Source organism: Otolemur garnettii, unplaced genomic scaffold (assembly GCF_000181295.1).
Source record: "Otolemur garnettii isolate 467f Iridium unplaced genomic scaffold, OtoGar3 scaffold00154, whole genome shotgun sequence".
Lineage (NCBI taxonomy): Eukaryota > Metazoa > Chordata > Mammalia > Primates > Galagidae > Otolemur > Otolemur garnettii.
Genome location: NW_003852549.1, coordinates 4,489,627 through 4,513,329, shown reverse-complemented (window position 1 = coordinate 4,513,329; position 23,703 = coordinate 4,489,627). Strand labels below are relative to the sequence as shown.

The 23,703-nt window shown below is 40.5% G+C and overlaps 1 protein-coding gene across 4 annotated transcripts in view; it reads right to left on the bottom strand.

Annotated features, from left to right (window-relative positions):
* Positions 1-5,370: 5,370 nt before the first annotated feature.
* The window catches only part of SLC25A15 (solute carrier family 25 member 15), a 38,285-nt gene continuing 19,952 nt past the window's right edge, over positions 5,371-23,703 (bottom strand). For 3 of the 4 annotated variants that reach the window (XM_023519066.1, XM_012811351.2, XM_012811352.2), the window contains exon 7: positions 7,703-8,261. In XM_023519066.1, coding sequence (XP_023374834.1) covers positions 8,137-8,261 — 125 coding nt within the window. In that variant the 3' untranslated portion in view covers positions 7,703-8,136. Of the gene's footprint in view, positions 6,940-7,230; positions 8,262-23,703 lie in introns of those variants that run through there. The other variant, XR_002775701.1, reaches the window with a different exon arrangement.

Genomic DNA, 23,703 nt, shown 5'->3' with positions numbered 1-23,703 from the left:
AAAAAAAAAAAGGAAAATAAACTTTTTAAATTCTATCTTTTTAGAGACTTCCTCAATACTATAACTACCCATTTCTCTTTTGAGATATCTTTTATAAAAAATAACAGATATGTATATAATACAATTCAATAGACACAATCCCTAATCTTCAATATCTGTGTATAAGGTATAATAGCAAGTCTTCTGCCAGTTATCAGAGCTCAATTCATAGAAACTGTGAACTCCTTGAGTTACCACTCTTCTTTGCCTTACTCCTCTTCCCCTGGTTATTTTAAAAATACAATTGTTCTGGGCAGCACCTGTGGCTCAAGGAGTAGGGTGTCAGCCCCATATACCGAAGGTGGCAGGTTCAAACCCAGCCCTGGTCAAAAACTGCAAAAACAAAAGAAAAAAATACAATTGTTCTTGAACCAAAATAGTTTGCATTATCCTCAGTTTCCATGGCATAGGACTGTGTAATAAGTTAAGAAGTATTATAACAAGGCCAAGCATTGTGTCTCATGCCTGTATCCTAGCACTGTGGGAGGCCAAGGCAGGAGGATCACTTGAGCTTAGGAGTTCCAGACCAGCCTGAGCAAGACAGTGAGGCAGTCTCTACTAAAAAAAAGAAAAATTAGCCAGGTAGAGTGGTGCTTGCCTGTAGTCCCAGCTTCTTGGGAGGTTGAGGCAAGAGGATGGCTTGAGGCCAACCTCCTCCCATGTAAGTTTAATTTGAGTCTACTCAGTACCTTGAATGTGGCAGGTCCTCAGTAGGTGTTGATTTACTGATGACTGACCACCACTAAATTCTATGCTAAAATAAGGCAGGATCTAGGGAGACTTTAGCTTCCTTAAAAGCTCATCTGGGGCAGAAGTTACAAGTTACACTAGGCATTAAGGAAGACAGCTGGAAAATTACTAATCGATAGTCTCTCACTTAAACTTGATTTTCTAATAACTAAATTGGGAAATCTTTTTTAAAAGGTATGCACTGAGTGCAGTGGCTTACACCTATAATCCCAGTTCTTTGGGAGGCCAAAGCAAGAGGATTGCTTAAGGCTGGGAGTTTGAGACCAGCCTGGCAATATAGTAAGACCCTGTCTCTACAAAATATAAAAAACTTGGCCAGGCATGGTGGTGTGTGCCTGGAGTCCCAGCTACTTCTGACGCTAAGGTGGGAGGATTGCCTGAGCTCAGGCATTTGAGGTTGTAGAGAGCTGGGATTCAGCCAACAGCCTGGGTGAAAGAGCAAGACCCTGTCCCTAAAACAAAAAGTAATCATTAATTGTATTTGACGATTTTTATTCCAAAGGGCCTTCTACAATATCCAGAAACTCATTTCTGAGTCTAGAAGTTCTCCAAGAAGTATTTGTATGTGATGGTGAAACATTGAGATGTGTGGCATAACCATACTGTCTAATGAAAAAGGACAAAAAAAGTTTAAATTTCATTCAGGCAAGAGTTGAAGAAGTGGTTGTGATTGTATGTGGAGTGAATTGACAGTTACTGTTACAGCCAAACCTAACTTTTTCTTCAAATCTGGATTTGATTTCATAACCTCACAAGTCTACTAAGGCAACAGTAAAGTGGACATCTGGTCTACCTACTTGTAATATGCACCACACTTAGTGGACTTTTATAGTGTGAACTTTTGATTTGATGGCATATTTTTACTAATTTTTTCCTAGATGTGTACAAACAAACTTTTAAGTCATAACATGAACAAAGTTCATCAAGTAAGTAATGAGAGTAGATTTCTTGATACACCTCAAGTGGTTCTTGCTAACGTATACATTTTTCCCCTCTAAAACACCATGTTCATGATTATGAGTACAGTGGCTCACCCCTGTAATCCCAGGACTTTTTTTTTTTTTTTTTTTTTTTGCAGTTTTTGGCCGGGGCTGGGTTTGAAGCCACCACCTCTGGCATATGGGGCTGGCACCCTAGTTCTTTGAGCCACAGGCACTGCCCCACATAATCCCAGCACTTTAAGATGCTGAGGCAGAAGGATCACTTGATCTCAAGAATTTCAGGCTGTGGTGAGCTATGGTGAGGTCACTGACTTCTTGAAAGCCTCCTTATTTTGATGATTTTCCTTTGATTAGCAGGGCTCTCAACAATGTAGGTAGACTCATCAAGAAATGAAAGACAAGTAATAAGACAAGTGTCTCTGCTAAAACACAGTATATTCATTCCTGAAACATCTTGTGCTCTACATTAAAAAACATGGTCCGGGTAGAACAGGCCAGTTAAGCAACTTTGTATCCAGCACAATAACCGCCTGGACCACTCAGGTCAGCAGCCTGGATGTTTGCAAGTTTCCTCAGAAGTTTTTATAATGAGGAAATAACGATTATTTCAGGGAAGGGCTGAGGGTGCCAACGTGGCACATACAGGAGCTGAGCTCCAAGCCCTGGTGACACAAAAGGTGTTACCATGCCAGGAGCCAAGAGCTCTGTAAGGCTAGTGGGTGGCCTAGGTGCAGGTGCTTTTATTTTTTTCTAAATATCCCCAAACATTTATCCCCAGCTAAATGTTTTTACCTTTACTCCCCAGCATTAGGCTATCCTTGGTGGAGAAGATCACAGGACATGGCTTTCAATTTCCTTCCATGTTATTAATGACATTTCTGTCATTCATGACACAGAAACATGTGGGCACAACGTAGGTTGTACTGTTTTATTTAAAATTCACATAGCAATAAGCTACAGAGGGCAGAGTACATAGGGGGCTTCGGTGAACGGGAAAATATAGTTGGCTGACTCTGGTAAGAGTAAAATATATCTTTTCTTTTTTTCATAAGAGAGGTTATCTTGTATTATTTATTCTTTGTTTTATGTAGAGTTGGTTTCTCAGTGAAATATAAACCATTAATAAGTTAGTAAATTGTCTTTAAGTCTTTTTTTCTTTTAATTTCAATAGATTTAGAGGTACTGTTGGTGTTTTGCTCCATGAATGAATTGTATAGTGATAAAGTCAGGGCTTTCAGTGCACCTGCCACCCAAATAATATACCTTGTCCTTAGTAGGTAGTCTCCTGATCCCGTCACCTCCTCCCTACTCAGTCTCTCAGGTGTCTTATACTACTCTGTGTGACATGTATACTCATTGTTCAGGTCCCACACGTGAGTACATGGAGTATTTGTTTTACCATTCCTGAGATACTTCAAATAGGATTGTGGATTCTAGTTCCATCCAAGTTTGTGCAAAAGATACTTCGTTCTCTTTCTATGGCTGAGTAGTATTTCGTGATATATTTGTGCCACATTTTCTTTATCCACTCACCAGTTGATAGGCACTCAGGTTGATGCCATATCTTTGCAACTGTGAATTCTGCTGTGATAAGAGTGCATCCACCTCTTTGATGTAAGGACTGCCTTTCCTTTGGGAAGAAACCCAGTAGCGGATTTGCTGGAACAAATGGCAGGTGTACTTTCGGGTCTCTGAGGAATCTCCATACTGTTTTTCATAGTGCCTGTACTAATTCACATTCCCACCAACAATGAATAAGCCTTTCATTTTCACCACATACATGCCAACATTGGTTTTTTTCTTGATTTGAGTTCCTTGTACATTCTGAGTATTAGTCCCTTGTTGGTTGTATACTTTGAGAATATTTTCTCCCATTTTGTAGGTTTGTTTTTTTTGTTTGTTTTTTTAGGCAGTTTTTGGCCAGGGCTGGGTTTGAACCCACCACCTCTGGCATATGGGGCCAGTGCCCCACTCCTTTGAGCCATAGGCGCCCCATTTTGTAGGTTGTCTATACACTGCTGGTATTTCCTTTGCCATGTAGAAACTTTGAGTCATGTTTATCTTTATTGTATTTGCTTTCGAGGTCTTAGTCATACATGTGTTGCTTCTTCTCACATTTTCCTCTAGTTTTTATGGTGTCAGGTATTAAATTTAATCCATCTTGGATTTTTTGTGCATGGTGAGAGATGGGATCCAGTTTCCCTCTGCATGTGGCTCTCTAGTTTTCCCAGCACCGTTTACTGAACAGGACATCCTTTCCCCAGTATGTGTTTTGTCTGTTTTGTTGACAGTCAGCTGGGCGTAGCTGTACAGTCCCATGTCTGGGTTTCTGGTGCAGAGTGTGTGTCCCACCTCCTTCTGTCCTACAAAGCATTCCAAGGACTTCTAAGTCCCCTGAGGGCAGCCCGACACACAGCAGGACTTCTGGAACAGTGCTCCCCTCCTGTGTCTCCCTGCTCCTGTTTGTCACAGTCCACGCAGGTGCTGGGGGATGTTTCTATGGTATCCTGACACAGGGAGCTGGAGGGCCTGTGACTTCCCTAGTTGGACAGAGACACCTGCTGTGTGCAGGCCTGAGATCCTGGAGAGAGGAGATGACCCTTCCGGGTCCCTGGCCCTGTGCTCTCTTCCTAAGAAGTTCCCAGTTTGCTGTTGGCAGCAGCACCTGCACTTCCCTGGTCAGAAGCTCTCTCCAACCAGGAGCTGGCAAACCATTCAGGTGTGAGGGAGGAAAGGAAAAGACTCCCACCTCCTCTCCCACTTGCCTTGGGGGTTGATCTCCACCAAAATTTGCTCCTTCTTATTCTGCTCCTCCACTTCTCTGGTGGGATCCAGTGAGGGGAGGTTCTGGCTCCTTTCCCTCAGTATTTCACCTGCGCTAGACTTTCTCATCAGAAATGTCTTCCTCCATTTAGGCTGATCCTGCCTACCTGACATGAGTTTTTCCAATACCGTCAATAAAAGGGGAAGGAAACCCGTTTTTGAGACTTTCTTTTTGAAATAAGGTTACAGTTAAGGTTACTTTTCCCCACCTTTGAGGCCCACAAATTTCTGGTAATTATGAGGTGCCATGCAATTTTGCTCACATAATTAAGACCTGTTTAGGTCCTCTGCTTTAAAACCCAAAGTGAATAACTTTAAATGAGTCAAGAAAGTTACATTATAATATATTGGAAAGATACCAATTTTCTTAAATCGAATTTTGCTAATTTGGAACAGAATTATCCAAACATACCTTAACAGCAACCAATTTAACCATGTTTTTAAAATAAAGGGAGAGACATGCAGGGAGAGAGGAAATCTAGAGGGCCAAGTTCATGACTGCAGTGTATACAAACTTGTGAGTTTTGGGGGGGTGGGTGGGTTGTAGTTTTTGGCCAGGGCTGGGTTTGAACCTGCCAACCTGCATACGGGGCCAGTGCCCTACTCCTTTGAGCCAGGCACCACCCCAAACTTGTGTTTTTGTCAACTGACCTTACCTACAGTGAAATGATTTTATATCAAGAATCTTGGTAAGGAAAAACAATGATGGTTGCAATAAAACCACCACCTAGAAATACATAACCCTTTAACATTCCTGACAATTGATTCTTAGCATGCACATAAAGCACTTAAATAAAACTCATCATAGACGCAAATATTAGGTAAATAATTTAATGACGATAAGACACTCAAATTTCTTCAAACACAACATTTCAAATTATTATATTTTTGTCTGGAGTACAGATCTGAAAATGGTACAAACTGTACCCAAATATTAAACCATGAATTAACCAAACAGAAAGAAATAATTCTCCTGAATTAGGTTTCCATTCTTCACTCCCACTTGCCTCTAACTATTGCTCATTGAGAATATTTAATTAAATCTTTAGTGGAGGACCTGTGATAAGATCTGCTAACATGGCTAATGTGACCCATCCTGGGCCCCAGGCAGGGTACCATGGATGCTGAAATGGTTTGCTTCTTGGTGGAAGCCAGCCCTATTTTCCATTTTGCTTCAGTCTAGGCCTGTTGAAATGAAATACCTCTCAGTAGCTACTGACCAGTTCAGTATGGAGAGAAAAGCAAAGTACAGAAATGATTTTCTCTTAGAGAAAAAGCAAATGGAAGACACCAACCATAACTGTGGAGCACAACAGCCAGGAGAGGGGAGGAATCCCCTCCCCAAAAGTCCCCTGTTTGTCAGCCTCTCACTTCCCTGACCCTCTATGCTTCAGGCACTATGCCTAAAGGTGCCACAGTGACTTCACAGAAAACATCAAGTTTAAGAAACTGGAGGTTCTGCACAACATTTATATTCTGTCTATAGAAATACACACACATGGTATGGACTGTTGTTAAGACGGTTGGCCTGCTTGCCATCAGCACTGCAGGCTGCTGAAGGAGACTTTTTATTGAGAGACCCTGCTGGTCTTGGAGCAGCACAGGATGATGAGGCTGACTTTAGTAGTAAAAGAAATGATCCTCTTATGGCCAAAGAACAGCTGCCCATCCCAAGTCTACAGGGATCAAATTAACTGTGGAGTTTGGTTGGTTTTTTAAGTCAGTGAATACATACATACATGCAGTGTAGTTTAATAAAATTGCTTTTCTTATGTCTCATTGTTTCATAAGTCACATCTCATATACAGTCATTAAAACTCACTGTATAAGGTCCCAACACTGTAAAAGCAAGGCAAGGAATTAGGGATCCCAAGGTAAATTTGAGAATGGGGCAAGTCTGACATTATGCACTGTGTAGTACAGGCACTGAGTGCTTTCTAGTTGTATCTGAGAGGGGAGGACTTCACGCATAAGTACTGTCACTTAATCACCAAAGAGGAACAAAGGCTTCTCTTGGCTTTGGCACCTTCTATTCCTTGGAAAGGCATCTGACTGAGGGATCCAAAGTGGATTGATAGTGCTAGATGGGCCAACAGGACCCAGAAATAGAAATTAAAAGCTGCTGTCAGTCACATGGGTCCTCATCAACACACAGCAGCACCACCAATACCTTCAGGCCTTTCCTCAATCTAAAGCCCAGCAAGAGGGGAAGCTCTTTAGGAGAGAAGAAAGAGAGCTGTTAAAGGCCATGCTCTTTTGCAAAGGCCTGATTTTCTAGGCCTATGGTTCCCAATGCCCAAACTGCAGACCAGTACTGGTCTGTGGCCTGTTAGGCAGTGGGCCACAGAACTAGTGAGGAGTGGCAGGCAGGCAGGCAAAGATTCACCTGTATTTTTTTTTTTTTTTTTTTGAGACAGAGCCTCAAGCTGTCCCCCTGGGTAGAGTGCCGTGGCATTACAGCTCACAGCAACCTCCAACTCCTGGGCTCAAGCGAGTCTCCTGCCTCCGCCTCCCAAGTAGCTGGGACCACAGGCGCCTGCCACAACGCCCGGCTATTTTTTGGTTGCAGCCGTCATTGTTGTTTGGCGGGTTCGGGCTGGGGATTCGAACCCACCACCTTAGGTGTACGTGGCTGGCGCCTTAGCCAGTTGAGCTATAGGCGCTGAGCCAGATTCACCTGTATTTACAGCTGCTCCCTATTACTCATATCACTGCCTAAGCTCCCCTGACTTCACTCCCTTCAGCTCTCCCTGATCACATCCACAAGACCACACGTAGCTATATTGTCAGTGCGGAATGTGATTCCACCTCAAAAATGAATGGCACTAATTTAAGAGTAGAGCATCTTGGGAAAATCCAGGACACCTATTCTGACACTTTAGAATGTGGAAACCATACCAGTATGCAAGTATATTTATTCTCTAAAAGTCTAAAGGGATATTTTGGTTTCCACGCACCAGATTAAACTTTTTAAAAAGTTCAATCACTTAGAATAGTACACATGTTAAGTCGCCTTTAAAAAGACCCTATATCTGGGCAGTGCCTGTGGCTCAAAGGAGTAGGGTACTGACCCCATATGCTGGAGATGGTGGGTTCAAACCCAGCCTTGGCCAAAAAAAAAAAACAAAAAAGAGACTCTATATCTTAAATGGGTTAAGCACTCATTTATAACCATCTTCATGAAATATGGTCACCTCTGGGTTTTTCTGGTTATATCTGAGATTAAACATGGAACCAAATTGCCGTTCACTCAACATATAACTATCTAACCTAATGTGCAAGTCCAGGTTCAGGCAAAGGTCCTGACAGAATTATGTCCTGTCTTTCAATTGCATGCATAGGGCCACTCATCACCCTATATATTCTACCAAGCAACAGCAATTTTTCTACTTCCATTATGGACAGATACACTATGATGTAAAATAGAGGTCCTTCCATAAAATTTAAGATTTAGGGTAGAAAAGACAAAAACTAAATTCTCAAGAAAGCAAAACAATTCCACACTGGTCTTGTACTCCATGAAACCCTGAGATGAACTGTAGTCCTCAACACCTATGCTTGGATGCAGGCCCTCCAGGACACTTCAGTATGCTTCCAACTGGCTCATCATCAACTTCCGGCTGTATTCATAGGCCAAAAATAGTGCCCCATTGGCAGGGAAGGCTCGAATCATAGTAGGCTTCAGTCCAGAATATAAGGCAATTATTCCTAAAAGACAAAAAGGTGATCTATGCTGTGATTAGCCCTTCACTGGGAATATCCCATGCAGTAGCACAGCACAGGTAAACTTATGCATACAAATCCAAACAATACTAAAACCAAGCAATGATGGCAGGACTTGGATTTCCAGGTTTCCCTATAGACTAACAGAAACAAAGACAAGTGGCGAGTGTCCTGGCAAAGTGACTGACTCAAGTAACATATACCACTTCCATGCCTGGTTAACTCCTGGTATAAAGACGGGCTTAGTGGAGGCCTGACAGGGGCAGACAGAGCAAGAAGTGACAGCAGCTTTGCTGTTCACCTGGACAGCAACAAGAACACCAAGCTTGAATTCAGAGACTCATCTCTATCATTAGCATTGGCCAGGGTAGTTACAAAGACTGAAATGGATAAAGGAGGGTCCCTAGGAGAAAGAGGAGCTAGAGACATACACATACCAGCCACTCATGGTGAGACTGGGGAGAGAGGACTCCAGCTACCTCTAGCTGAAGTGTCCTACTCAAAAATACAGTTCTGGGGGCACAGTGAGACAGCAGGGGACTTTAGGAGCCAAGTAGGATGTCAGGAGTGGTGGAAGATTAGCACAGGGGGCAAAGGCCTAGGTGTGTGCAGAGGCAGGCCAGCCCTCTAGCAGAGGGGTAGAGACAGAGAAGGCTTGATCTAAGGTTTTTTTTTTAACTTGGGTAGTCATTGGATCTGCCTTGAGAGACCTGAGTGAGTGAATGAACTTCAACACCCCCCAGCAACGAGGACTGAACCACTAAACAGGGTGGAACCCCCATGGGTTCAACTGCTAGCAGGGCACTGCCATCATGGGAGGGCTGCCTGGTAGGAACAGCCTGCAAGGTCTCAGCACATGGCCAGCTTTGGGGCGAAATGGCCAGCTCCCACACCCCTGGGAAGGCCTCTTTGTGGCTAAGGGGCACTGTTTGGAAGGTTGAGGCAGGGCTCCTAAGAAGTCTGACAAGAGCTTCAGGCTCCTAACCCTGTGGAGACTAAACACTAGTGAAGTGACCAAGACCTGATTTAGGACAAATAAATCAGGAGGACAGGACTAGGTATCCCTAAGAACCTGATTATGGCTTCTGGCTCCTATCTTATACAGCAGAATTAGCATGTGTGTTTTGCATCTCCTAACTTCAATATATTGCAATATATATATGTTTTATTTTTATCCTTTGTTCTTTTATTTTTGTTCTATTTTTTTTCATTTTTACCTTCTTCAATATCAAGGGTTCCATTTTTACTATGGTTTTTTCAGCCCTTTTTTCCCTTATCTATTTTTCTTTTTTTTTCTTTTTGTAGAGATTTTCCTTCTTTTCTCTTCTTTCCCTCATAAATTTCTTAAACAACGAAGATATCTCTCTTTTCCTTTAGGTTTTACATTTACGTTAATTTTGTTTATGTATTTTTATTTCTTTTTTCTGGTCTGTTCAGTTTCATTCTACATTCCATTTATAGGACAGAGCCTTACTCTCAGGCCTGGCCTGGGGTACAAAAGCATTGGTCTGGCTCAAGGAGACCCTGAGCCCCTGGTTTAGGGCACCCCTGTAGCTTTGGCCTTTCAAAGAACTGTACTGGTAGGTCCCCATTGCTGATTTTCTTCTGCATTTGGTAGAGGCAGGATCTTGCTTTTGCTCAGGTTGATAAGGCGTTCCAGACTTCACTAACACATATGAGTCCTGGAACTGCAGGTGTGGGCCAAAGTCCCTTGCTGAATACCACTACTGCTCCTTTCTCCTTCCAGCCCTCTCTCTCCTTTTTTGCATCTTTTCCTTTCACCCATTTTTCCCCCTTTTCACTCTTTTCTCTTCCTTTTGGCCCTATACCAAAAAGCCACTCCAACATCTAAGCACAGAGACAAGAGAAGGACAGGGTCAGAGGAAACAGTAGGGGAAGGAAGTGAACAAGAAAACACACATGAGAGAAACCAACAAAAAAAATTCCGGCTTTTTGTTGATGTTAGTCCCAGCAAAGACTAGGAACGTGCTGGCTATAAATGTCTTCTCTCATTTATCTGAACATGGACTGCTCAGGAAACTTCATATTCTTCATTAAGAGTATCTTTAATTAACTAGGCCAGCCTTTAAAATGATACATTTAAAATAGGTTGTATTTTCTTGTATTGGGTCTGCCTTTTTTTGAATCAAATTGGTAAGAGGAAAGAAGATGCTTAAACTTTGCATCTTAATACAAGTTAAACTTATTTGGATTTAATTTTTCCTTACAAAACCCACATTCACTTGCTTATGTACATAGCAGTTTAGGGAATAATTTGGCAATCTGGTGGTTTTTGAGATTATTGTTCTCCTAAAGTGCCAGTATTTTAAAATAGCATTCTTGAATTTTAAATGCTTTTGTGGAGTGTTGTTTTGTTACAGTTACAATTTTGACTTGGATTCTTTCCATTTGTTTATAAGTCCTACATGATACTAATAAACTAATAATTGCAGAGATTTAAAAAAAAATTCTGTCAACATGAAAAACGTGAAGAGATCAATCCCTCCAAGGGATCACAGGCTACCACAGACGATCCCACTTATAAGGAAGGGTATTTAGAAGATGGATGGCAAAAGCAATGAAGGGAATTGAAGTGAAACTGGGAAATCACCAAAAGGAAATCCAAAAACTGACACAAGAAATGAATGAAAGACACCATGAAATTAGAAAGGCTATATGAGGACCGGACAGGATGGCTCACACCTGTAATTCTAGCACTCTGACAGACTGAGGTAGGTGGACTGTCTGAACTCACAGGTTCGAGACCAGCCTGAGCCAGAGCAAGACCCTGTCTCTAAAAATAATAGCCAGGCATTGTGGTGAGCACCTGTACTCCTGGCTACCTGGGAGGCTGAGGCAAGAGAATTGCTTATGCCCAAGAGTTAGCTGTGAGCTATGACGCCACAGCACTTTGAAGGCAACAAAGTGAGACTCTGTCTAAAAAAAAAAAACGGAAAGGATATATTGGAGCTTAAGGAATTGAGAGAAACCTCAGGGGACTTAAATGTGCAGTAGAAACTATCAATAACAGATTAGACCATGGAGAAGAAAGAATCTTAGAGCCAGAGGATAAGGCTCTTGAGCTAAGAGAGACATTTAAAGAAGCAGAAGAGAAAGCAGAATGTTCACTGAGAGAATTATGTGACTTCATGAAGCATTCAAACACAAGAATTATAAGTATCCATGAAGGGAAAGAAGAATGGAAACCCTACTGGAAAATATCAAACAAAAATGTCCCAAGAAGCACCAAAGATTCTGACATACTCCTTTCAGGGCATATCAAACCCCAGTTCATAACAGCAAAACAGAGCATGTGCAAGATACATTTTAGTGAACCTGGCCAATGTCTAAACAAAAGAGAAAAATTTGCAAAAATACAGGAATAAGCACCAATTGATCTACAGGGGCAGATCCATGATGGTGGCAGCAGAGTTTTCAGATGACACATTTCAAGCCAGAAGAAAATAGTAATCTACCTTTAAAACTCACAAACAAAACAATTTTCAGCCCCGGATTCTGCATACTGCTAAACCAAACTTTAAATTCAACAGAGAAATCAAATCTTTTACTGACATGCAAACAATGAAGAAATTCACCACAAGAGGACCAGTTCTGCAGGAAGTACTCAGACCCATTCTCTATACTCACCACTACAATGGAGCACCAGCAAAGTAAACACCCAGAAACTAAAGGACAAAACATAGCTTCCACAGTAGCAAAGGATAAAACTAAGTAACAGACATTCACAAAATAAAATGAACAGAACTCAAACATACGTTATCAATTCTCTCAATAAACATGAACAGCTTTAATTCTCTACTGGTTGGAGGCACAGGTTGGACTGAATAAAAAAGCACAAGACATCTGTATCCTGTCTTCAGGAAATGCATCTAACCTCAAAGGACAAAACAAGATTTAGGGTGAAGGGTTGGAAAACAGTATTTCAAGCAAATGGAAATCAGAAGAAAGGAGGGGTTTGCAATCTTATTTTCAGATCCAAGTAGATTTAAAGCAACTAAAGTTAAGAAAGACAAACATGGTCACTACATACTGGTCAAGAGAAAATACAACAAGAGGACATTTCAATTCTAAATATTTATGTACCCAACTTAAATCCTCCCAGATTCATAAAAACTCTAATTGATCTGAACAATGTGATATCCTACAACATCATAATAGCTAGAGAATTTAACACCACAAAGACAGAACTGGACAGATGCTCTAAACAGAAACTAAACAAAGAAACAAGAAACTTAAATGCAACCACAGAACAACTGTGCTTAATAGACATATACAGACAATGTATCATCCCAAAGCTAATCAATATATATATATATATATATATATATATATATATGTTCTCTTCTGATCATATCCTAGGACATAAATCAAACTTCAACAAAATTAAAATAACTGAAATTATACCTTGCATCTTTTCAGGCCACAAGGCAATAAAGATGGAACTCCAACAAAAAGTTTTACCCCCACACAAAGGTATGGATGCTAAATAACCTTCGGCTGAATGACAACTGAGTCAAAGAGGAGCCAAAGGAAGAAATCATTAGATTGCTCAAACATGACAACAAACCCACATGCTACCAAAACTTGTGAGATATTGCAAAAGCAGTCCTAAGAGGGAAATTTATTGCATTAGATACCTACATCTGACAAACAGAAACAGAGTACATCAAATCATCTCAAGAAAATGGAAAAAGAGCAATCCAATCCCAAACCTAGCAGAAGAAAAGAAATAATCAAAATTAAATCAGAAATAAGTGAAGTTGAAAACAAAGTCATTCAGAAACTAATGAAACAAAAAGTTCTTTGAAAAGTTAAATAAAACTGATTAACCTTTAGCCAGATTAATTAGAAACAGAAATGTAAGACCTCTAACAACCTTAATCTGAAACAAAAAAAGGGGAAATAGTAATAGATACCACAGAGATACAAACGATTAACTCTACTACAAAAAACTCTATGCCCAGAAATTTGACAACTTGGAGGAAATGGATCAGTATCTGCAATCACACCATCTCCCTAGAATTAACCAGAAAGATGGGCACAATGTGAGGGTGTTCAACACTCTCTCTGGGTGAAGGGCTCCACTACAACTGAACCTTACCTTAGAAATGAAAACAATGTAATCTAAATATCTGTACCCTCACATTAATCTGAAAAAAATATATGTATATTTCCCTTGAACAGAACAGTATCAAGCACTAAAATTGAAGAAACAATAAAAAAGCCCCCAATAAAAACAAAAAGCCCTGGACGAGCTGGCTTCACCTAAGAATTCTATCAAACCTTCAAAGAAGAGCTTGTACCTATACTTCAGAGCCTATTCCAAAACACTGAGAAAGAAGGAATCTTCTCCAACACATTCTGTGAAGCAAATATCACCCTGATACCAAAATCAGGAAAGAATCCAACTAAAAATGAGAACTACAGACCAGTTTTACTAATGACTATCGATACCAAAATATTGAATAAAATCCTAGCAAACAGATTATAGCGACAAATTTTTTTTTTTTTTTTGAGACAGAGTCTTACTATGTCACCCTAGGTAGAGTGCTGTGGTGTCACAGCTCACAGCAACCTTAAACTCTTGGGCTCAAGAGATTCTCTTGTCATAGCCTCCCTAGGAGCTGGGACTACAGGCACCCACCACAATGCCCGGCTATTTTTTGTTTTGTTTTGTTTTGTTTTGCTAATTGAACCCAGCAGCCCTGGTGCATGTGCCCGGTGCCCTAACCACTGAGATACAGGTGTTGAGCCACAGCTATACATTAAAAGAATTATACATCATGATCAAGTAGGCTTCATCCCAGGCATGCAAAGTTGGTTGAACATATGCAAATCCAAAAATGTAACTCACCACATAAATAGATGCAAAAACAGAGACCATATGCTTTCCCTAATAGAAGTAGAAAAAACATTTGGCAAAAGTCAGCATCCTTTTCTAATAAAAACACTTAAGAAAATAGGTATAGATTGCAGATTTCTTAAACTGATTAAAGCTAGATAGCTTTATCTAGCAGCCAATATCATAATGAAGTAAAACTGAATGCCTTTCCACCAGACAAGGATGTCCTCTATCAACACTACTATTCAACACAGTGGTGGAAGTTCTAGCCAATGCAATTACACAAGAAGAGGATCTACAGGACATCAAAATGGGGAAAGAGGCCAATCTTTCACTCTTTGCTGATGATATGCTCTAATTAATATTTAGAAAACCCGACAGACTCAATCACAAGACTTCCAGAAATGATTAAGAAACACAGTTAACATTTCAGGGTATAAAATCAATGTCCACAAATCTGTAGCCTTTGTATATGCTAATAACAGCCAATGTTAATTGGCTAATAACAGCCAATCAATGTCCACAAATCTGTAGCCTTTGTATATGCTAATAACAGCCATGCTAATAACAGCCAAGTTGAGAAGCTAATCAAGGACACCATACCCTCACAGTAGCTTCAAAGAAAATGAAATACCTGGGAATATACTTAACAAAGGAAGTCAAGGATCTTTACAAAGAGAATTATGAAACCCTGAGAAAATAAACAGCAGAAGACATTAACAAATGGAAGCACATACTATGCTCTTGTCTGGGAAGAATCAACATTATTAAAATGTCTATACTACCCAAAGCAATCCACAAATTAAAAGCAATCCCCATTAAAATACCAACATTATACTTTGAATAACTTGAAAAAATAGTTTTTCATTTTATATGAAGCCAGAAAAAAACCCATAAAGCCAAGTAATTCTTAGTGATAAAACAGAGGCATCACTCTGCCAGACTTCAGATTATATTACAAATCCAGTGACCAAAACAGCATGGTATTGGCACAAAAATAGAGACTTAGATGTATGTATGGAACAGAATAGAAAACCTAGAGATGAAACCAGCCTCTTATTGCCACGTGATCTTTAATAATAAACCAAACAAAAGTATACACTGGGGAAAAGAATCCCTATTCAATAAATCAGGGGTCCTCAAACTGTGGCCTGCTGAGGACATTTATCCGGCCCACCGGGTGTTTTTGCTGCTGCTGCCTGTCCTGCTTAGCAGACTTGTCCCAGGGCCCACAGTGTGGCCCTCCAACGGTCTGAGGGACAGTGAACTGGCCCCCTGTTTAAAAAGTTTGAGGACCCCTGCAATAAGTGGTGCTGGGAGAACTGCTTTATCACAGGTAAAAGACTGAAGATGGCACCACTTACAAAAATTGACCTAACATGGATAAAATATTTAAATCTAAGGCATGAAATGATTAAAATCCTAGAAGAAAGTGTAGGAAAAACTCTTCATGTTGGACTGGGAAAAGATTTTATGAAGACTTCATTGGCAATTGCAACAAGAAAAGTAAACAAATGGGACTCAATTAAGCTGAAAAGCTTTTGCACAGTAAAGGACATAACAATTAAAGGAAACAGACTACTTTGAGAAGAAAACATATTTGCATGTTACAAATCTGACAAATGGTTGATAACTAGAATTTACAGAGAACTCAAATTAATCAACAAAAAAGAGTATATCTCTACAGAAACTTCTCTGAAGAAAACAGATGAATAGCCAACAAACAAATGCAAAAATGCTCATTGCACCCTAAGTAATCACCTAACTCCAGTAAGAACAGCCCACATCACAAAGTCCCAAAGCTACCAATGTTGGTGTGGATGTAGAGAAGGAACACTCTTACACTGCTGGTGGGATTGCAAACTAATACAATATAGCCTCTTTGGCAAGAAGTATAGAGAATCCTCAAAGAACCCAAATTAGTCCTTCCATTTGATCCTGCAACGTACCTACCCCAAGGAAAAAAAAAATCATTCTTAAGGACATTTGCACCAGACTGTTTACTGCAACTCAGTTTACAATCACCAAGATGTGGAAACAACCTAAGTGCACATCAACCCATGAACGGATTAATAAACTGTGGTATAATATATGTATGCTATGGAATACAATTCCGCCATAAAAAAGATGGTGACTACATCTTTTGTATTAAGTTAGATGGAGATGAAACACATTCTTTGTAGTAAAGTACAAGAATGGAAAAGTATCCAATGTTACTCAGTGCTAATATGAAGCCAGTAGACCAGCTAACACTCCACACAAGAGAAAAACTCAATTCAATTCAAGTTGGGGGAAGAGGGATAGAGGAGGAAGGAAGGAGACTGGTGTGCTCCCATCTAATGGGCATGATGTAAGGCTACATGGCCCAGGGTGCAGGACACAACTACAATAGGGCCTCTAACAAATGCAAACAGTGTAATGTAATTGTGCCCTCATATTAATCTGAAATAAAAAAATAAATTTAAAAAAAGCTGTAAATACTTTGTAACTGTAAAATGTTATAGAAATTTTTAAAGATGGGGACTACTATAATTATTATGTAGTATAAATGATGTCTATGCTCTACTTGGGGCAAAATTTAAAAACACTTTATGCAAGTCTGGGCTCTTTTTAAAATCAAAATAGACAAGTTCATATCCCAACTGTTAAGATGTATAGCAGATGCTGAAAAGAAAAGTGCTTACTCATCAGCTGCATAAAGTTGAAGTTGTGTTTATACAAACACATCTTAGAAAATGTTTATTCTTGGAATTCTAGGAAGATAGCTTTGACTGGTAGCAACCCTTGGCAGAGGCTCCTGAGCAGAGAAAGAAACTGTGTGGAATCAGATTCTATGAAGCCAAAGGTGGGGAGCTGAGCCAAGAAAGAAGTTCAGCATGCTGTAACTCCAAGGAAGTGCATTCAAGAAAACAAATTACAGGTACAAAGCCTATGGACAAGAGAAAGGGAGAACCCTCCCCCAAGCAGGAAGACTGCCACAGGGTATCTGCTAATGAGCAGGGAACTAAAGACCTCTCATTTTACCTCACTAGAGAGAGCCGCCAAACTCCAGGTCTCCTTCTCCAGGGAGGTCCCACTTATGAACCTAGACACTACCCCACCAGGCATAAAATTGAACAGATATTTTCCCCCACAATTCCAAACTCCCATGGCGGTCTGAAGTTCTGCCCCCTGCAGAGCACAGAGTGTTTGGTCTTGTCCTGAGAGATCTGGGCAAAGTGTAGACCACCATCAGGACAGAATCTGTGACTAACAGGGAGGAAAGGGACACTCGGCAGGAGGAGAACCATTCCCTGGTTATGACTATGCCCTGCAAGTGGTGTTGTCTCTCAGTTCGGGCTGTGTCTGGCAAGATGGGTGAAGAACCCCCAGCTCTGATGGCACCCAGAGTGGGAGAGCGGTTGCCCCATGTGAACTGAGTTCGGCAAACACGGCTGCTCCCCAACCCCTGCTAGGCCTGTAAGCAGAAGCTTGCTAGGGGTGGACTGAGACCTGAGAGCAAGGGCATGGTCCTCTGATTCAAACAAAAGCCTCAAGTAGTGGTTTGCTGGGTGTGAACCAAGATCTGAGGGCTAAGGTGTGGTCCCCTGTCTCCAATGGGCTGGTGAGTTGAGGCTTACTGGGTGAGGACTGAGACCTGCAGGTAGGGTGCAGTGCCCTGTCTCTAACAGAGCCTGTGAACAGAAGCTTGCCAGGCAGTGGACTGAGACTGGCAGGCAGGATTATGGTCCCCTGACTCCAACTGGTCTGGCAAGCAGAAGCTAGCTGGGTGTGGACTGAGACCAGTGGGCAGGGGTGTGGCCCCTGGTTTCAACTGGGCCTGTGAGCAAAGAAGTGGACAATAGTGTGGACTGAGTCTAGTGGGTGGGAGCATAGCTCTCTGGCTCCAACTGTGCTGTTGGAGACCCTTGAATCCCTCTTTGTTGAGCAGGGTTTACAATGCCCGAGACAATTTAATTAGAACCCATGTCGGTGACTTTCCCCACAGGAACATTCTGAGGTAGACCTTCAAAGTTCTGTAGTGGAAAACAACTGAAGGGTGGGGGCTGGACACCACAGCTGTTTCTATCTCTTCACAGTTGAGATTTAAACCTAATACTGTGGTTTCTTTTTTTTTGAGATGGAGCCTCAAGCTATCCCCCTGGGTAGAGTGTCATGGCATCATGCTCACAGCAACCTCCAACTCCTGGGCTCAGGTGAGTCTCCTGCCTCAGCCTCCCAAGTAGCTGGGACTACAGGCGCCCGCCACAACGCCTGGCCAATACTGTGGTTTCTTAGGATAGGATAGAGGTTGGCTAGTATCAAAACAAAGCTACCAAGTAAGTCCTCAAAGTCTCCAGCCAAAACTCTGAAAGGGGCCTTTTTGTAAGGCTGTAGGAGATGAGCCACAACTACAAAGCCTAGCGCTTTGGTAAAAGGCTATCTCTACTACCTGGGAACCCCAACTCAATCTCACCCTATGAGTTCTCATAACCAAATGATGGAAAATAAACATGGTGTAGACCCAACAGAAGAACTCTGGCAACGTGAATAACCAGAGTAAATCAACCTCCCCCCCCACCAAGAAATGACAAAGGAGATACAACTGAAGATGCCATGCATAGACAAATGGCAGCAATGTCAGAAATTGAATTCAGAATACAGATTGCAAATAAGATAAATAGAATGTAAGATACAAATTGAATTCCAAATGGTAGTTCTAAAGTTGCCTTAAGGAATTAATGAACTCAAAGCCAAGATACCAAAAATATGAACATAATGAGAAAAGAGATGGCAGACCTCAAGGAAATGAAAAGGTAGTGAGGAGCTCCAAAATACAGTAGAATCCCTCAGTAATAGAGTTGACCAGGCAGAAGAAAGGATCTCTGAAACTGAAGACAAAGCTTTTGAACATTCCCAAACACTCAAAGAGGCAGAAAAATGGAGAGCAGAAATTGATCATTCCCTGAGAGTTGTGGGATCACTCCAAAATATCAAACATTCATCTTATAGTAATTCTGAAAGGAGAAGATGGCCCTAAAGGTACAGATGCTCTACTCCAAGAGATTTTAGAGGACAATTACTCAAGCACTGCAAGAGATACGGAACTTCAAATAGCAGAAGAACCCCAGCAAGACTCAATACAAATAAAGCATCTCCTAGACACATTGTGATTAATTTTGCCAAACTTAAGATGAAGGAGAAAATTCTGCAAGCAACCAGATGTAAGAACAGCATCACATACAAAGGGAGAAGTATCAGAATGACTACAGATCTCTCAGCCAAAACGTTTCAAGCAAGAAAAAGATGGTTATCAATCTTCAATCTCCAAGAACAAAACAACTTCCAGCCCAGGATCCTGTACCCAGCTACACTGAGTTTCATTTGTGATGGAGAAATCAAATATTTTAATGACATAGACATGTTTAAGAAATTTGCCATAAATAAACCAGTGCTCCAGGATATCCTTAGACTCATCCTCCACAATGACCAGTGCAATGCTCTACCTCCAAAGTTAACTCAACCAGAAATTTTTGAACAACTTCTACAGTGGTGAAAGGATTAAAAATGTCCACTGGACATGTGAAAATCATGACACCCAAAACACACCTAGGCTTATCAATTCTCTCAATTAATGTGAATGGTTTAAATTGTCCACTAAAGAGGCACAGGCTGGCTGACTGGATATATAAAAACTCAGACCTGGATACCTGCTGTATATAAGAATCTCACTTTACCTTAAAGGATAAAAATAGACTCAGGGACTCAGGGTGAAGGGATGGACTTGTATAATATAGGCAAATGGAAACCAGAAAAAAGCAGGGGTTGCAATTTTAGTAGCAGATACAATTGGCTTTAAACCAACAAAAGTAAAGAAAAATAAGGAAGGTCACTACATATTTGTCAAAGGAAACACCCAACATGAAGAGATTTCGATAATTAACATGTTTGCACCCTACCAGAATGCTCCTCAATTCATAAAGCAGACCCTAATGGATATGAACAACTTGGTATCTTCCTGCACTGTAATAGTGGGAGATTTTAACGTCCCTTTGACAGTTTTGGATAGACCCTCCAAGAAGAAACTAAACAAAGAAATGTTAGACTTAAACCTGACCCTAGAACAAATGGACTTTAGAGAACTCTACAGAACATTTCACCCTAATAAAACTGAATATACATTCTTTTCATCAGCCCACAGGTCATCCTCCAAAATAGATCATATCCTAGGACACAAGTCTAACCTCAGCAAATTTAAAAGTATAGAAATTATTTCTTGTATCTTCTGAGACCACCATGGAATAAAAGTTGAACTCAACAGCAACAGGAATCCTCATATTCAAACAAAGTCATGGAAACTAATCTTAGGCTGAATGATAGCTTGGTCAAAGATGAGATTAAGAAGAAAATCATCAAATTTTTGGAACAAAATGATAATGAAGACACAAATTATTAATACCTGTGGGATTGGCTCAGCGCCTGTGGCTCAAGTGGCTAAGGTGCCAGCCACATACACCTAAGGTGGCGGGTTCGAATCCCCAGCCCGGGCCCGCCAAACAACAATGATGGCTGCAACCAAATAATGGGCCGGGCATTGTGGTGGGTGCCTGTGGTCCCAGCTACTTGGGAGGCTGAGGCAGGAGACTTGCTTGAGCCCAGGAGTTGGAGGTTGCTGTGAGTGTGATGCCATGGCACTCTACCCGGGGGGATAGCTTGAGGCTCCGTCTCAAAAAAAAAAAAAAAATACCTGTGGGATTCTGTGAAGGTAGTCCTAAGAGAGAAATTTATAACATTGGAAGCCTTCATCAAGAAAACAGAAGAGAGGAAGCCAACAACTTAATGGATCATCTCAAGCAACTGGAAAAGGAAGAACATTGCAACCCCAAACCCAACAGAAGGAAAGAAATAATCAAAATTAGGACAGAATTAAATGAAACTGAAAACAAAAGAATCATTCAGAACATCAATGAAACAAAATGTTGTTTTTTTGAAAAGATTAACAAAATTGATAAACCTTTGGCCAACCTAACCAGAAATAGAAAACTAAAACTAAAATCTCTAATATTGTCTATCAGAAACAATAAAGGAGAAATAATGACACTTGAGAAATTCAAAAAAATCCTCAATGGTTACTACAAAAATCTCTATTCCCAGAAAAATGAAAATCTGAAGGAAATGGACCAATACCTGGAAGCATGCCCCCTTCCTAGACTCAACCAGGAAGAATTAGAAATCTTGAATAGACCTGTATCAATCACTGAAATAGCATCAACAATACAAAATCTCCCAAAAAAGAAAAGTCTGGGACCAGATGGCTTCACATCTGAATTCTACCAAACCTTTCAAGAGGAACTAATACCTATGTTAGTTCCTACATACCTATACCTTTTCCAAAGCATACTAAAAGAAGGAATACTTCCCAACACATTCTATGAAGCAAATATCATCCTGATACCCAAGCCAAGAAAGGCTCCAACAAAGAAAATTATAGACCAATATCGTTAATGAATACTGATGCAAAAATATTCAATAAGATCTTAGCAAACAATTTAACAACACATCAAAAAAATTATACACCATTATCAAGTTGGTTTTATTCCAGGGTTACAGGGTTGGTTCAACATATGCAAATCAATAAATACATCATATCAATAAAATAAAAAAGAAAGACCATATGATTCTCTCAATTGATGCAGAACAAGCCTTTGATAATATCCAGCATCCTTTTGTGATCAGAACACTTAAGAAAATAGGCATAGGGTGGCACCTATGGCTCAAAGGAGTAAGGCGCCAGCCCATATACCAGAGGTGGCAGGTTCAAACCTGGCCCTGGCCAAAAAGTGCAAAAAAGAAAATAGAAAATGGGCATAGAAGGGACATTTCTTAAACTGATCTACAGCAAACCTACAGCCAATACCATATTGAATGATATAAAATTAAACACATCTGCACCCAGATCAGGAATGAGGCAAGGATGCCCACTGTCTCCACTGCTATTCAACATAGTAATGGAAGTCTTAGCCATCGCAATCAGGCAAGAGAAGGTGATTAAGGGTATCCACATGGGGTCAGAGGAGCTCAAACTCTTACTCTTCACTGATGATATGATCCTATACCTGGAAAATCCCAGGGACTCAACTTCAAAACTCTTAGAAGTGATCAAGGAATACGGCAGAATCTCAGGATACAAAATCAATACTTACAAGTCAGTAGCTTTTATATATGACAACAATAGTCAAACTGAAAATATAGTCAAGGACCCTATTCCTTTTACAGTAGTGCCAAAGAAGGTGAAATATCTGGGAATTTACCTAACAAAGGATGTGAAAGATCTCTATAAAGAGAACTATGAAACTCTGAGAAAAGAAATAGCTGAAGATGTTACCAAATGGAAAAACCTACCATGCTCATGGCTAGGAAGAATCAACATTGTTAAAATGTCCATACTATCCAAAGCAATCTAAAGATTTAATACAATTCCTATTAAACACCATTGTCATACTTTAAGAACTTGAAAAAACAGTAATGGAATCAGAAAAAACCTCTAATAGCAAATACAGTACTCAGAAATAAGAACAAATCAGGAGGTATCACATTACCAGACTTCAGGCTATACTATAAATCTATAGTGATCAAAACGGCATGGTACTGTCACAAAACAGGGGGATAGATTTATGGAACAGAATAGAGAAGCAAAAGATGAAACCAGCTACTTATTGTCATCTGACCTTCAACAAGCCTACCAAAAATATTCAGTGGGGGAAAGACTCCCTATTTAACAAACGGTGCTGGGTGAACTTCTATAGGTGCTTGGCAACCTATAGAAGACTGAAACTGGACCCCCACATTTCACCACTAACAAAAAATGATTCTCACTGGATAAAGATTTAAACTTAAGACATGAAACTATAAAATTACTAGAAGAGAGTGCAGAAAAACACTTGAATAAATTTGCCTGGGAGAATATTTTATGAGGACCCCCAGGGCAATTGAAGCAACAAAGGTCTGATAACTAGAATCTACAGAAAACTCACTAATCTATAAGAAAAGAACAAAGAACCCCATTTCTATGTGGGCAAGAGAGTTGAACAGAAACTTCTCTGATGAAGACAGGTGCATGGCCTACAAACACATAAAAAAATGTTCATCATCCTTAATTATCAGACAAATGCAAATCAAAACTACTTTCAAATATCATCTAACACCAGTAAGATTAGCCCATATCACAAAATCCCAAAACTACAGATGTTGGCGTGTATGTGGAGAGAAGGCAATGCTTCTACACTGCTGGTGGGAACGCAAGCTAATACGACCTCTTTGGAAAGAAGTTTGGAGAATACTCAAAGACCTAAAAGTAGACCTACTGTTCGATCCTGCAATTCATCTACTAGTTATATACCCAGATGATCTAAAATTATTTTATAAGACACATCTGCACCAGAATGTTTACTGCAGCCCCAGTCATAATAGCCAAGACACAGAAACAGCCCAAGTGCCATCGACCCATGAATGGATTAACAAATTGTGATATATGTACACCATGGAATAATATGCAGCCATAAAAAACGATGGAGATGTCCCATC